The sequence below is a fragment of the Furipterus horrens genome, unplaced genomic scaffold (assembly GCF_987537825.1).
Source record: "Furipterus horrens unplaced genomic scaffold, mFurHor1.1.pri manual_scaffold_2, whole genome shotgun sequence".
NCBI classification, from domain to species: domain Eukaryota; kingdom Metazoa; phylum Chordata; class Mammalia; order Chiroptera; family Furipteridae; genus Furipterus; species Furipterus horrens.
This window is the reverse complement of record NW_028327172.1, coordinates 188,375,667-188,387,771: the sequence shown is the minus strand read 5'-3', so window position 1 is coordinate 188,387,771 and position 12,105 is coordinate 188,375,667. Positions and strand designations below refer to the sequence as shown.

Here is a 12,105-nt window from a genome sequence, read left to right as displayed (position 1 = left end):
ATGACATATGTTCTTTTCATTTCCTAGTCTCCCAATCAAACATAGAAATGAAAATGTAGCAATGTTATTGCATTTTTTCCTATGGTTTAGTGTAAGATTTTAGTTTCTAGAACTCATTAATTCCAAATTGTTCACACAGATTTTTCTTCATGTCTGAAGAGTTTCTTTAAGAATTTTTACATTTTATAATTTTTTCTTTAAATACAAGATATGGAGTCTCCTGAGTTATATATGCAGCTTATACATTCCTAAAGTTATTTTTTAAAAACATCGCAAATTAGTTACCATGACAGAAACCCAATATTCACATACTTCTTTAAGCAAGATTCAAGTTTATTTGTGCTTTGTATATTTACATTACTTTAGAGCCTACTTTTAGTTTTCAGTAAAACTCTATAAAGAGCTCTCAAATATTTAATAAATGAAGCAGAACAGTCATTATGAAAATATAAACTGCTATTATAGCTTTTTATCTTTAATTTTTTATGCATTTCTTGTCGACCATGTAATTTCCTGTTCTTTAGGAAAGTTGATACATTTTTATCTTTGTGATCTCAACACAGCTGCTTTCTCAGCCTGGCATATAGTATACTGCATGTTTTCTGAGCACACAGTATTCACTCCGTCATATCAGTTATAGCAGTGCAATCTGATAACATTGGTATTCATCAGTTCCAGTTATTTCAACTGAAGAATGACCTTAAAAACAAAAGGGGAAGGGGAGAATCAGTTTATACCAGAATGATGCCAATATCTGCGGAATGAAATGCTTTGCAATCTCTGAAGTACCTGGAGAACTGATAACAAGTGCACTGCTCAGTAACTGATGGCACATGCCTGCTAGGATCCATGGCTCGCAATCACTTCACATTTATACCAGGCTCCACCCCACATCCTATCAGACATTTAGCCCCATCCAAAGACAAGCCAGTACCACTTTGGTGACTGGGCACGTGCACCAGTCATCAAGGCACCAAAATGGCTGAGTAACTGCAGGTATGGAGGGAAGCTAAAGTATACCAGGGTTTTAAAAAGTCAGGGCCAAGAAGATTGGTTAGCAGGAGATTGGTAAGAAAAACTAACTTTAATTATTAAGTCTTGATCACTAGAGAAAATACTGAGCAATAATGAAAGAAACATATATAACAAAGATAATTGTTTTTGTTTCTTCCTCACAGCAGCAGTTTCTACTGTTTAAATATTATTTTCCTCATTAATTAAACACTAGGAATGGTTACTGTTATTTAGCCATTCCTTTGTAAATGTAAACCGTTTAGTCCTTCATTAATTCGATCTTAACCTAACTTTGTCATAACTTCAAGGTATATTTTGTCTCCTGTAGTTAAAGCAATTTTCTATTATTTGTCCAGTTAAATAAGATACTCTTTTCTTCAAGACCATACTATTTTTAATCATAAAAACTCTTTAGAATTAACTAATATCATAGCCTCAAGGTGAAAAATTAATTTTTAATCATTAATGTGCACTGGAGTAAAACAAATCTAGCTCTCAGAACAGCACTATTAGTCTTTCAAAAGTAACACTTGATAAACTGTGCTCAAAACTAAGTAATTAAAACTACAAGTTATAATTAACTTAATGTCTAAATCTAAAGATGTAGAACATAAAGTATTTTCTGTGCTTGACATAAATATCAGAAAGGAAAGAAATATTAGAAGTGAACTATGAGTTTTTCTTACATGACTCTAATGGTATCACACAAAAAAATTACAACAAATACCTTATTAGCTGCTTCCAAGGAATTTATTAGATTCTGCAGCTCTTCTTTACTCATTTCAATAGAGTACGGTTTGACTTCACCATTTTCTCTTACGTCTAGATGAAGATTTAAAAGTGGCATTTGTAATGTAGCGATCTTGTCACTGGAAAGTGCGAGCTGTTTAAACGAGGAGAACAGTAATTAATAAACACTGAATAGGACTATATTAACTATGCATCAGAGTTTATGAACAAGACTTTTTTAAAAAAGTACTCCTGTTTGCTGTCAAGTACAGTGAAAGGTGGAAGAAATAAAAAAGTTAAACCCATGCCAAACCAACAAACATCTGAAGAACATAAAGAGAAAGAGTGAATAAAAGAGAAAATGTAGGTTAGGAAAGAAAGACAACCAGTCAACAGCAGCAGAAATCCAGAACAGCATTATAGCTGGGAAGTACATATACATCTGATGGGTCTAAGATATAAAACCTGTTCTTCATAAACCCCGCTAACCATGACTCTCCTTTAAAATTGTTTTTAAATGCTATTTTAAAAACACACTAGAGGTTTTTTTCCTGGAGGTAGGACCACATTTACCAATCTTGGGAAGACTATGGGATCTAGAAAGTTCTAGCCAAAAATATATGTTAAATACATACATACAGCTCCACCATTTATAACATGGTACAATTTACAGCCCCAGTTAATTAAATTTATCGTTGTAAAGTTATTATATATGGTTTGGGTATTTATAGTATTCTGATTGCTCAGTTAATACAAAAGATATAATTTTAATTGTCTTTGATATCTTTATGAGATATTGTATTCTCAAAATAACAGAAATTTTAGATGTATAATATAAAAAATAAAACATAACATTATATATATATATAAAGTATTTCTTTCTGTTCAAAAACTGAAATAAAAACATACTCATGGATTCTCACCTTTAACTGCCAATCAAAATCCTGTAGCTGTGCAGAGGAAATATCAACTATTTCTTCTAACAAAGCCTTCTTAATTTCGTCTTTTCTACTTTTCAAGCATTTCATGATAGCTTCTTGATGTAATGAGTTCAACTCATTCAATTGCTGAGATATCTATAAAAATAAAAATAGAATGTCCAGTCAAGATGGAAGCATGGGCAGACATGGCCTGCCTCCTCACAAAACCACATCAAAATTTACAATTAAAATACAGAACAACCATTAGAAATTGAGTTGAATGGAAGTCTGACAACTATGGAATTAAAGAAACCACATTCCTCCAGACCAGCAGGAGGGACCCAGATGTGGAACGGGTTGGTTCCTCAGCCACGTATGGTAGATAAAAATTCGGGAGGGATATCTCAGGAGCAAGGAGTCTCAGCCCCATACCAGGCGCCCCAGCCCAGGATTCGTGTCAGGAAGGTAAGTCCCCACTTCTACCTGGAAAAACCAGCAGGGCTTGAGTCAGTGGAAGAACTGCTGAAGCCCCAAGCAGTTCCGCTTAAAGAACCCACACACGGACTCACCTACTCAGACTCACTCCCTCTGAGCTCCAGCACCAGGGTGGCAGCTTGAAAGGTACCAGTGGCATACTGGGAGAAACTGAAGTGTCTGGCATCAAGGTGAGCAGAGGCCATTGTCCCTTTTCTAAACCCTCCCCCTACAGAGCGGCAAGCTGGTGCCATAACTGAGACTCCATCAACCTGGCTAACACTACTTGAGCCAGCCTTGGGGATCCCCAGAGACTCCACCACACCAAGCTGCCTTTCCATATGATTGGCTGGTCCTGACTCATGCATTACAATTTTCTAAATCCTCTCAAACAACCAACAGCTGGCCTCAGTGAGGCCCGGCCCCGCACCAGGAGCAGCCAGCCTAGATTCACAACCTGGCTTCATCTGGGAATCTCCAAGCCCAGCATAAGTACCAGGCATCTCAGATTGCTTTATAGCTCAGCAGGGTGGCCCAGGCAGAACACAAGTGGGGGCTGACCTTGTCCTGCACCACCCAGGAAATTCCAGAGCCAACACACTCAGTGAACATCTACAGATCACTTTGCTGGAGCACCACCGCCCTGCCTCTGCACAGCTGATCCTCCACAGAGGGCGGAGGTTGGTGATCAGTGGTCACAGCCAGTCCTTGCAGCTGACTGGCCTGGGTAAATCCCTCCCATTGATCTACCAACAGCAACCAAGGCTCAACTACATGAGGAGGGTATACTCAGCCCACATGAAGGGCACACCTCGAGTACCCAACTAGGGTGATAGAGGAGGCTGTGACACTGGACCTTACAGGATACCTACTACATTAGGCCACCGCCAAGACACAGAATCAAAGTAGCTCTACCTAATAAACAGAAACAAATGCAGGGAGGCTACCAAAATCAGAAGACAAAGAAACATGGCCCAAATGAAAGAACAGATCAAAACTCCAGAAAAAGAGCTCAACAAAATGGAGATAAGCAATCTATCATACAGAGTTCAAAACACTGGTTATAAGGATACTCAAGAAACTTAGTGAGGATCTCAGCAGCATAAAAAAATGCAGTCAGAAATGAAGGATTCACTAACTGAAATAAAGAACAATTTACAGGGAAACAACAGTACAGCGGATGAAGTCAAGAATCAAATCAATCATTTGGAACATAAGGAAGCAAAGAACAATCAGAATAAGAAGGAAAAAGAATTTTAAAAAAATGAGGACAGTATAAGCAGCCTCTGGGATAACTTCAAAAGATCCAACATTTGCATAATAGAGGTGCCAGAAAGAGAAGAGAAAGAGCAAGAAACTGGTAACCTATTGGAAAAAATAATGAAGGAAAACATTTCTAATTTGATGAAGGAAATAGACATGCAAGTCCAGGAAGCACAGTGTCCCAAACAAGGTGGATGCAAGAGACCCACTCCAAGACACATCATAATTAAAATGCCAAAGGTTAAAGATAAAGAAAGAATCTAAAAGCAGCAAGAGAAAGAAGTTAGTTACCTACAGGGGAGTTCTCATAAGATTATTAAAAGAAACTTTGCAGGCTAGAAGGGACTAGTAAGAAATATTTAAAATCATGAAAAGCAGGGACCTACAGCCAAGATTACTCTCCTCAGCAACACTATCATTTAGAATTGAAAGCAGATAAAGAGCTTCCCAGCACAGAAAAAACTAAAGGAGTTCTTCATCACCTAACCATTATTATATGAAATGTGAAAGGGACTTATTTAAGAAAAAGATCAAAACTATGAACAATAAAATGGCAATAAACACAAACATATCAACATTTTTTCATCTAAAAAAATAAACTAAGCAAACAAGAAGAACAGAGACAGAATCATGGATATGGAGAGCATTTTGATGGTTGCCAGATGGGAGAGGAGTGTGGAGGAATGGGAGAAGAGGTGAGGGGATTAAGAAGTACAAATAGGTAGTTACAGAATAGCCATGGGGATGAAAGTACAGCATAGGGAATAAAGAAGTCAAAGAATGTATATGTAGGACACATGGACATGAACAATGTGGGGCGATTGCCTGAAGGAGTGGGGGGGGTGCTGGGTGGAAGGGAGCAAAGGGGAAAAATCAGCACAACTGTAATAGCATAACCAATAAAATATAACTTAAAAAAATAAAGAAAAATAAATGGTTATAAAATAAGTGAAAGGGCTTCCTGTTTAAAATGTAAACACATAGCTCCACTTTCCTTTCACATACCATTTAAAATGGTAGAAAATGAGAAAAAAATAAATAGATCTGTCACTATCAAAAGAATAAGATGAGAATGTATAATCAGCAAGCTAGAAGTTTAAACAAATTTTTGCAAAGCAAAAAGGAAAAGGGCTAACTGATGGAAGAGCATTAAAGTGAATACATCTGGAGACCACTGGAAAAAAAGCTGGTATAGCTATATTAATACATCAAACAATATAGCCTTCAAGGCAAGAAATAGTACAAATGCAATTCAATGGAAGGATACCCCATGACCCTGCAATTTCACTTCAAGATGTCTATCCTAGAAGAGCTGGCCCATGTGTATACACATGAGACATATATAAAATGTAGCAGCCCTATCCATAATAATGGAAGAGGCAATGCCCTAACTGCTCATCAGTGGGGGGACAGAAAAATAAGTCCTACTAGTTTCTATCATCAAATACTATAAGGAGCTAAAATATATAAACCAGGTCTACATTTATCAATATTGGCAAATCTAAAACAATGTTACATAAAAAACTACAAGTGGATACATATGTTATCATTTACAAGTTACATATGGAAATGGCTCAAATAATTGCATACATTGCAAACATTCATACAACACAGAACACAAAACATGCATGCTAACTTCACAAGTGGTGGTCCCTGGAGGAGGGGGACATACCCAGGTGGTGTTTAGGTATATCTGTAATGCCTGTTTCTAAAACAAACACACAAAACTGAAATACATAAAGCAAAATGTTAACAACTGTTTAACTGTGGTAATAGGAATGTAGGTGTCAGCTATTTAACTTCTGGTATTCTTCTATATCATTTAAATGTTAAAAAATACAAACAACCAAAATCAAAACTACAAAAACCCAGAACTTCTGAAAGTAGATTTTCTAATTATAATAATGAGGTTTTTCTTAGTAGATATGTATTATTAATGGCCCTTATATTACACAGTGCCCTAATGACAAACTAAATAAAAACTCTGGCCCTGGCTGGTGTGGCTCAGTGGATTGAGCACCAGCCTGCGAACCAGATTCACTGGTTCCATTCCCAGTCAGGGCACTGCTTAGGTTGGAGGCCAGGTCCCCACATGGGGGCATGAGAGAGGCGACCTATTGATGTATCTCTCGCACATCGATGTTTCTCTCCCTTTCTCCCTCTCTTCCTCTCTCTCTAAAAATAAATCAATAAAATCTTAAAAAAAAAAAAAAAATGAAAACCTCTGAACACTAATTATTATAACATATAGAAATTTAAAGTTACCTCTTCATCAGATAAATTTTTGCCAACTACAGCTTTGAAAAATTTGGTAACATCTTCCAGAACATGCATCCATTCTGTGGAGTCCCAAACACTCTGATAATCCTGGTAGAGAGGATAAATTCGGCCACAAATGCCATCAATTGTTTTGTGAAGAAGCTAGAGTGAAAAAAAAAAGAAAATAAATGTAATTATGAGTAAAATTATAAAACATATATACCTCCCTTGTAGCAAACAAGTGTTGTTGCAAGAAGTGCATGTTATCTGCAAGAGCAGCTGAGGTTGAACTATAACTATTTTTAACATTTGTTTTTATTAATTAAAAGTTAGAACTTCACACACACACACACACGGTTATCATTTTGTTCATGTCCAGAAGCTAAAAAATTATATAAATACACTGTTGTTTTTTCAATGTTACCAAAAGGAAGATGGTGAGTATAAAAGTTTCATCCTGGAATTCCTTAGGCATCATACTTATACCAGTAACAAAAATCTGTTACTATAGATCTACAAACTTCATTTTCCCTTTCCTCCATTTATTGCAAAATTCATATTTACTTCGGTCCATTCCAAGAAAGCCCTTATTACCTTTCTTTTCCTTTTTTCTCTATCCTACTTTAATATCAGCAATGGAAATCCTAACACTTACATAAAACTGAACACAGTAATTAAGACTGTGGATTTTGGAATGAAACTCGTTAGCCTGAATTCTAGTTTCACTACTTAACTAGTTTTGTCATATTATTTAAAAGTTCTGTGCCTGTTTCCTCATGTGTAAAATGAGGATAATATCAATACCCTTATAATGTTGTTGTAAGGATTAAATAATACATGCAAATCACTTGGCACATCGCTGGGTTATACAAAGCACTTATACATTGCTAGTCATTGTTACCATTCTTCTTGTAATTATTTACTATCATTGTCACTACTACTACTGCTAGTACTATGTTCCATGCCTTTAACATACATTAATTGAGTACCTACTGTCAGAACATGGAGGCAGCGAGAATGCCTACCTGGACTTTTTTCCTCAAACTGTTTAACGTTTAATATACTATAGCAGTGGACTCATAGCTCTCAAGTAGTTTTCCAATTTAAAACTCTAAGAAAGGAATTTAATATTCAGATACATTTAAGAATACTGTGTCCTCTACCCCTTGGAAGGAGTACATTGCACATTATCATTTCACAGATCTGAGTGGCCCAGTCATACAGACATATCTTTAACTGCATTTGATATAATCATATTCGACTACGTGAATATTCTTCAAGTTAAATAAATGATCGACATACTATGGAAACTGCATGCTATGTAACATTTCTGAGAATACACTATTATAAGGAAGATACTTTTGGCATTTTTTACTTGGTTGACAGAAAATCATGGGCATATTAACACTAATTGTGCTTTGGAATTTAACATTGTCATAGGCCATGGCTTTCCTAACTAAAACAGACTGAAAATATGTATGAGATAAACAATTCCCATTAAGCTGTGGCTACCTGGTTCCATGTTTTATTTGTTCTGTGGTCAATTCTAGATGTAGTATGTTTTTCTGTACATTACTGCATTTGGTCACTCGCTGCCTAAGTAGAATAGGCTGTTTTAAAGGCAGGTGTTCCACATTCCCCTAGTTCTCTAAAAATACATCATTCAATTTAAAAGCTACTACATATAAGCATATTTTCATATTTGTGAGCAAAAATCCAGGTGGGCACTCTAGCTGCCTCCATGTTCTGACACCTACTATGCCTGCGCTCTTTTTTAACACGGTACTCTCCTCCAGGAGGTATTTGTCTTGCAAGAAGAGTATTTCACACAATTAACTTGGAAATGCGTTTTTGCAGCAAGCCTTTCAACTCTTTTCCCCTGGATCATATTCCACTTCATTTTAAGCAATAACTCCTTCTCTGTAAAACCACAGGTATCAGAATAGAGATGAGGAACTGGTGACCCCACTTTCAAAAGATGGCTAATGCACTATATGAATTTCCTCATTTGTAAAATCAGAGAAAAGAGTTAAGATAGGTTTTCTTGATCCTGGTAGGAATTAAGTTAATTCTCTTCTGTTCTCCACCTCCCTCCACCGCACCCCCCATTGTGAATGGAACGGAGGAAAAAGGCAGGCCAAAATCTGGAACTTATGAAAGCTACCCACCACATACCCCTCTACCACATTATGTAGGTTAAGCGGGCCCACACCCCCCCTTCACCTACAGTAAATAGAACAGAATTGGAACTTATGCAAAGCTGCCTGTCACTGACACTGAAGGCCAGCCTACCAAAACTTGGGATCCAGATGACTGCTCCAACAATGAAGCTAAGTTTAATGTACAGTAATTGATTCCTTCCCTCAACAAACAGTGATTTAAGAGCCATCTTGAGCCAGACACAGCTCTCAAGAATTGGGGACATAAAACAAGTATCTATACCCCGAAGGAGTTCAGAATAAGAGAGAGACCAGAGGCAAGAGGTCCAGGAAGACTTCGTAAGGCCTGAGTTGGGAAATCCAGATGCAGGGAGTCAACATATTAATATTAATTACAATACCAAGTGTTAGTCAGTAATCTGAAGTCAGTGGGCAAATAGAATCACAGCTCCCAAAACTAACGCTGAAGCTCCATAATGCAAATAATTGCTTTCTTTCATGGGTTGGCACATTCCCTTCAGGTCTAATACTCGGGGCATAAAGTTGTTCTGCTCCGAAGTTCAAGGGAAATAAAAGAAAACACTTCTCAGATTTTCCTGTTACAGCAACCATTGAGTTTTCCTTCTTTCACAGTTAATTGTCAAGATACCATTCATTATATGTTTTATATTTACCACCTCCACATTTCTCTCATCTTTCAAACTCACTAAAGTTTTGCTGCTGCCAAAAACAATACTTCAAAACGCATGCACCTTTGGTAGTAAAACTAAACACAGGAGCAAGGGTCCTGCTCGCCTGTCTAGCCTTCTTCCCCCTCCTCTGCTTCTCACTCTGAACCGCGGCCTCTTAAGAACTGTAACAGGTCTTCGATGGGAAGCCAGGCCTTCTTCCTCTAGCCTTTGCAGCCGCTATTATTCCTATCTGAAACATTCTCTCCCCTCTAGCCTGTCTGGTCCCTAATCATCCCTCAGGACTAAACCTAGAAATAAATCTAGGTATTCCTGCTCTGAAAAACCTTCCCTTGCTCCTTCAAATCTGGGCTGACACCGCACTAAGCCAGCAAGCTCCACCAGAGCACCGGGGGCGTCTCGTTCACCATGTTTTTTACCTTGTCCCACCAGGGCACTCAGCACCTGGTGGACGCCAATGAAAAGCTGGCTTGAACAAACGAATGGGGCTTTAAGGAGATCCTTAGCCTGGAGGTGCCTGCGTGTGTATCACCTCCAGAGAGAAAGGCCACCGTGGAACACCCAGCCACATGAAGTCGCCCAGTTTTTGGAAGCATTTACCCATTATTTTTTTCCTGGCCCCCCAGAGGGGGCGGGTGTGCCTCTCTAGGCCACCGCGGTATCCCCAGCACCTAGCACTGTGCCTAGTGCATAGACAGCGTTTGGGAGTTAAGTGTTGAATGAATGAATGAAACGCAGGAGAGAAGCCGCAAACCACCGGCTCCACAATCGAAGCTTTCAGACTCCGTGGCGTCCCCGCTCCCCAGCCCAGGGTCACTGGGTCGTGGGCCAAGCCTAGGAGCAGATGGGCCACCCCCACCAGAGTGCGGCGCGGCCCGGCGGAGTCGGCGCGCAAAGCCCCTGGCCGGGCAACTCCACGCCGGGGCGCGCAGGTGGCGCCCCAAATCTCAGCCTCCACAGCGCTCCAGCAGAAGTAGGGGGCCGGGCACCGAAATCACGCCCTTTACCCGCCCTTTGCTGGGCCGCGAGGCCAGCTCCGCGAAGGTGTCTTGTTTGGACCGGCCCGGTCCCTGAGCCCAGGCCCCGCACTGCCGCCGCCCGCGTCCTCCTCACCGGTTGGGTCAGCTCAGATGGAAGCTTCTGCAGCCGCCACAGAGGGGTCCCGTCTTCCGGCTCCATCCCTGGACGAGCTGGGGCCTGGGTCACGTGGCAAGGCCTGGCCTCCCCCCTCACGTGACTCGGAGGGGCGGAGACTATGGAGCTCTTGTGCGCATGCGCAGAAATACATCCGCCCCTTTCTTGTAAGGCTATTTTCTGCCTGATGTGACATCGGTTAGACCCTGTTGTAGTTTAACTTTGATGGCAAATTTGCAGATCTCTCGAAGCAGTTTGCAACTTTGTTCAAAGTTCCACCGAACTTTTTCTGCTCTCTTTGGAAAGTCATCTAATAAGGGTAATCATGTTTGGGATGTACCCGGGGCCACTGTCTTGGAGGTTTGACATATGTCTTTTACCTAATGTCCCGATTTGGAAAGTGAACTAAGGGTTTATCATGGGCGACATTCTTTGTATAGATTATCCTAAGAAGGTACTGTTTTTATCTCCATTTCCAAGTAACAGATAAGAGAGAAGTCACTTAGGTTTGACATATTTAGCAAGTAAAATTTCTGGGTTGCCCAGTTAAATGAAATTTCAGATAAACAACAGATAACATTTTGTTATAACATTTTGTTATAAGTGTGCCCCAATGATTGCATGAGGCATACTTACACCCCAAAAAGTATTTATCTGAAATTCAAATCTAACGAGGTGTCCCGTTTTTAATCTGTCAGTCCTAAAAGTCACTTTCCCGAGCTAAGAGGCACAACCTGAAATTAAAACCCGTCAGACTCCAGAGCACACTCAGGTTGGACTAACCCTAAAACCCAAACAGCTTTTCTGTAACTTCTCTCGTTATTACAGTTATTCCTTTAACTGGGTGCTGGAATTCCAGCAGTGCTAAGACAGTCCCTGACACCCAGAAGTGCACAATAATGAGGAGACAGAAACAGGAATTACAATTTAGTATAAACTTAATTTTTAAAAAGTGGTGCAAAGTGATGAAACATATCACAAAGGAGGAAGTAATTATTTCAGTCTGTTGTTCTACACAGAGAAAGATTACTCATTAGTGACATCGTTTAAGGTGTAGCTCAAGTGCCCTTCCTCTACTCTGTGCCCCAACTCTTGGAGGCGAAAGCAATTTCTCCCTCTGAACTTTCATGACTGTCACTTACGTAAAATATTTCTTTCTTTCCAGTTCTTAATATAGGTAAGTATGTGCAACTCTTGTTGTTCTAACTGAAACATCATTGTCTTAAGAATTTTGTCTTTGTGTATAGTAGGTCCCCAAATAATATTGAATAAATGAGGAGGAATCCAGAAAGCTACCTAATTTATGTCTGTTAGTAAGTCTACTGAAGGCAGGGTCTGTTTTCTGAGACAAAACTAAATTATATGTATTCTAATAGTTGCAATAAAAATATCAAGCACCTACTATATGCCAAACAATTTTTATAGTTCACGTTGGATATTATCTCAACTGTAAAGATGTGGAAA

At 39.2% G+C, this 12,105-nt stretch overlaps 1 protein-coding gene across 1 annotated transcript; it reads right to left on the bottom strand.

The window, feature by feature from the left end:
• Positions 1 to 438: 438 nt before the first annotated feature.
• On the bottom strand, positions 439 to 10,724 carry COMMD8 (COMM domain containing 8). The gene is made up of 5 exons (XM_090268177.1): positions 10,621 to 10,724; positions 6,666 to 6,821; positions 2,667 to 2,819; positions 1,742 to 1,897; positions 439 to 699 (listed from the first exon to the last, which is right to left on the bottom strand). Exons 1-5 carry the CDS (start codon positions 10,684 to 10,686, stop codon positions 679 to 681), a joined length of 552 nt encoding a protein of 183 aa, XP_090124303.1. The 5' UTR covers positions 10,687 to 10,724; the 3' UTR covers positions 439 to 678.
• Between the last annotated feature and the right edge of the window lie 1,381 nt (positions 10,725 to 12,105).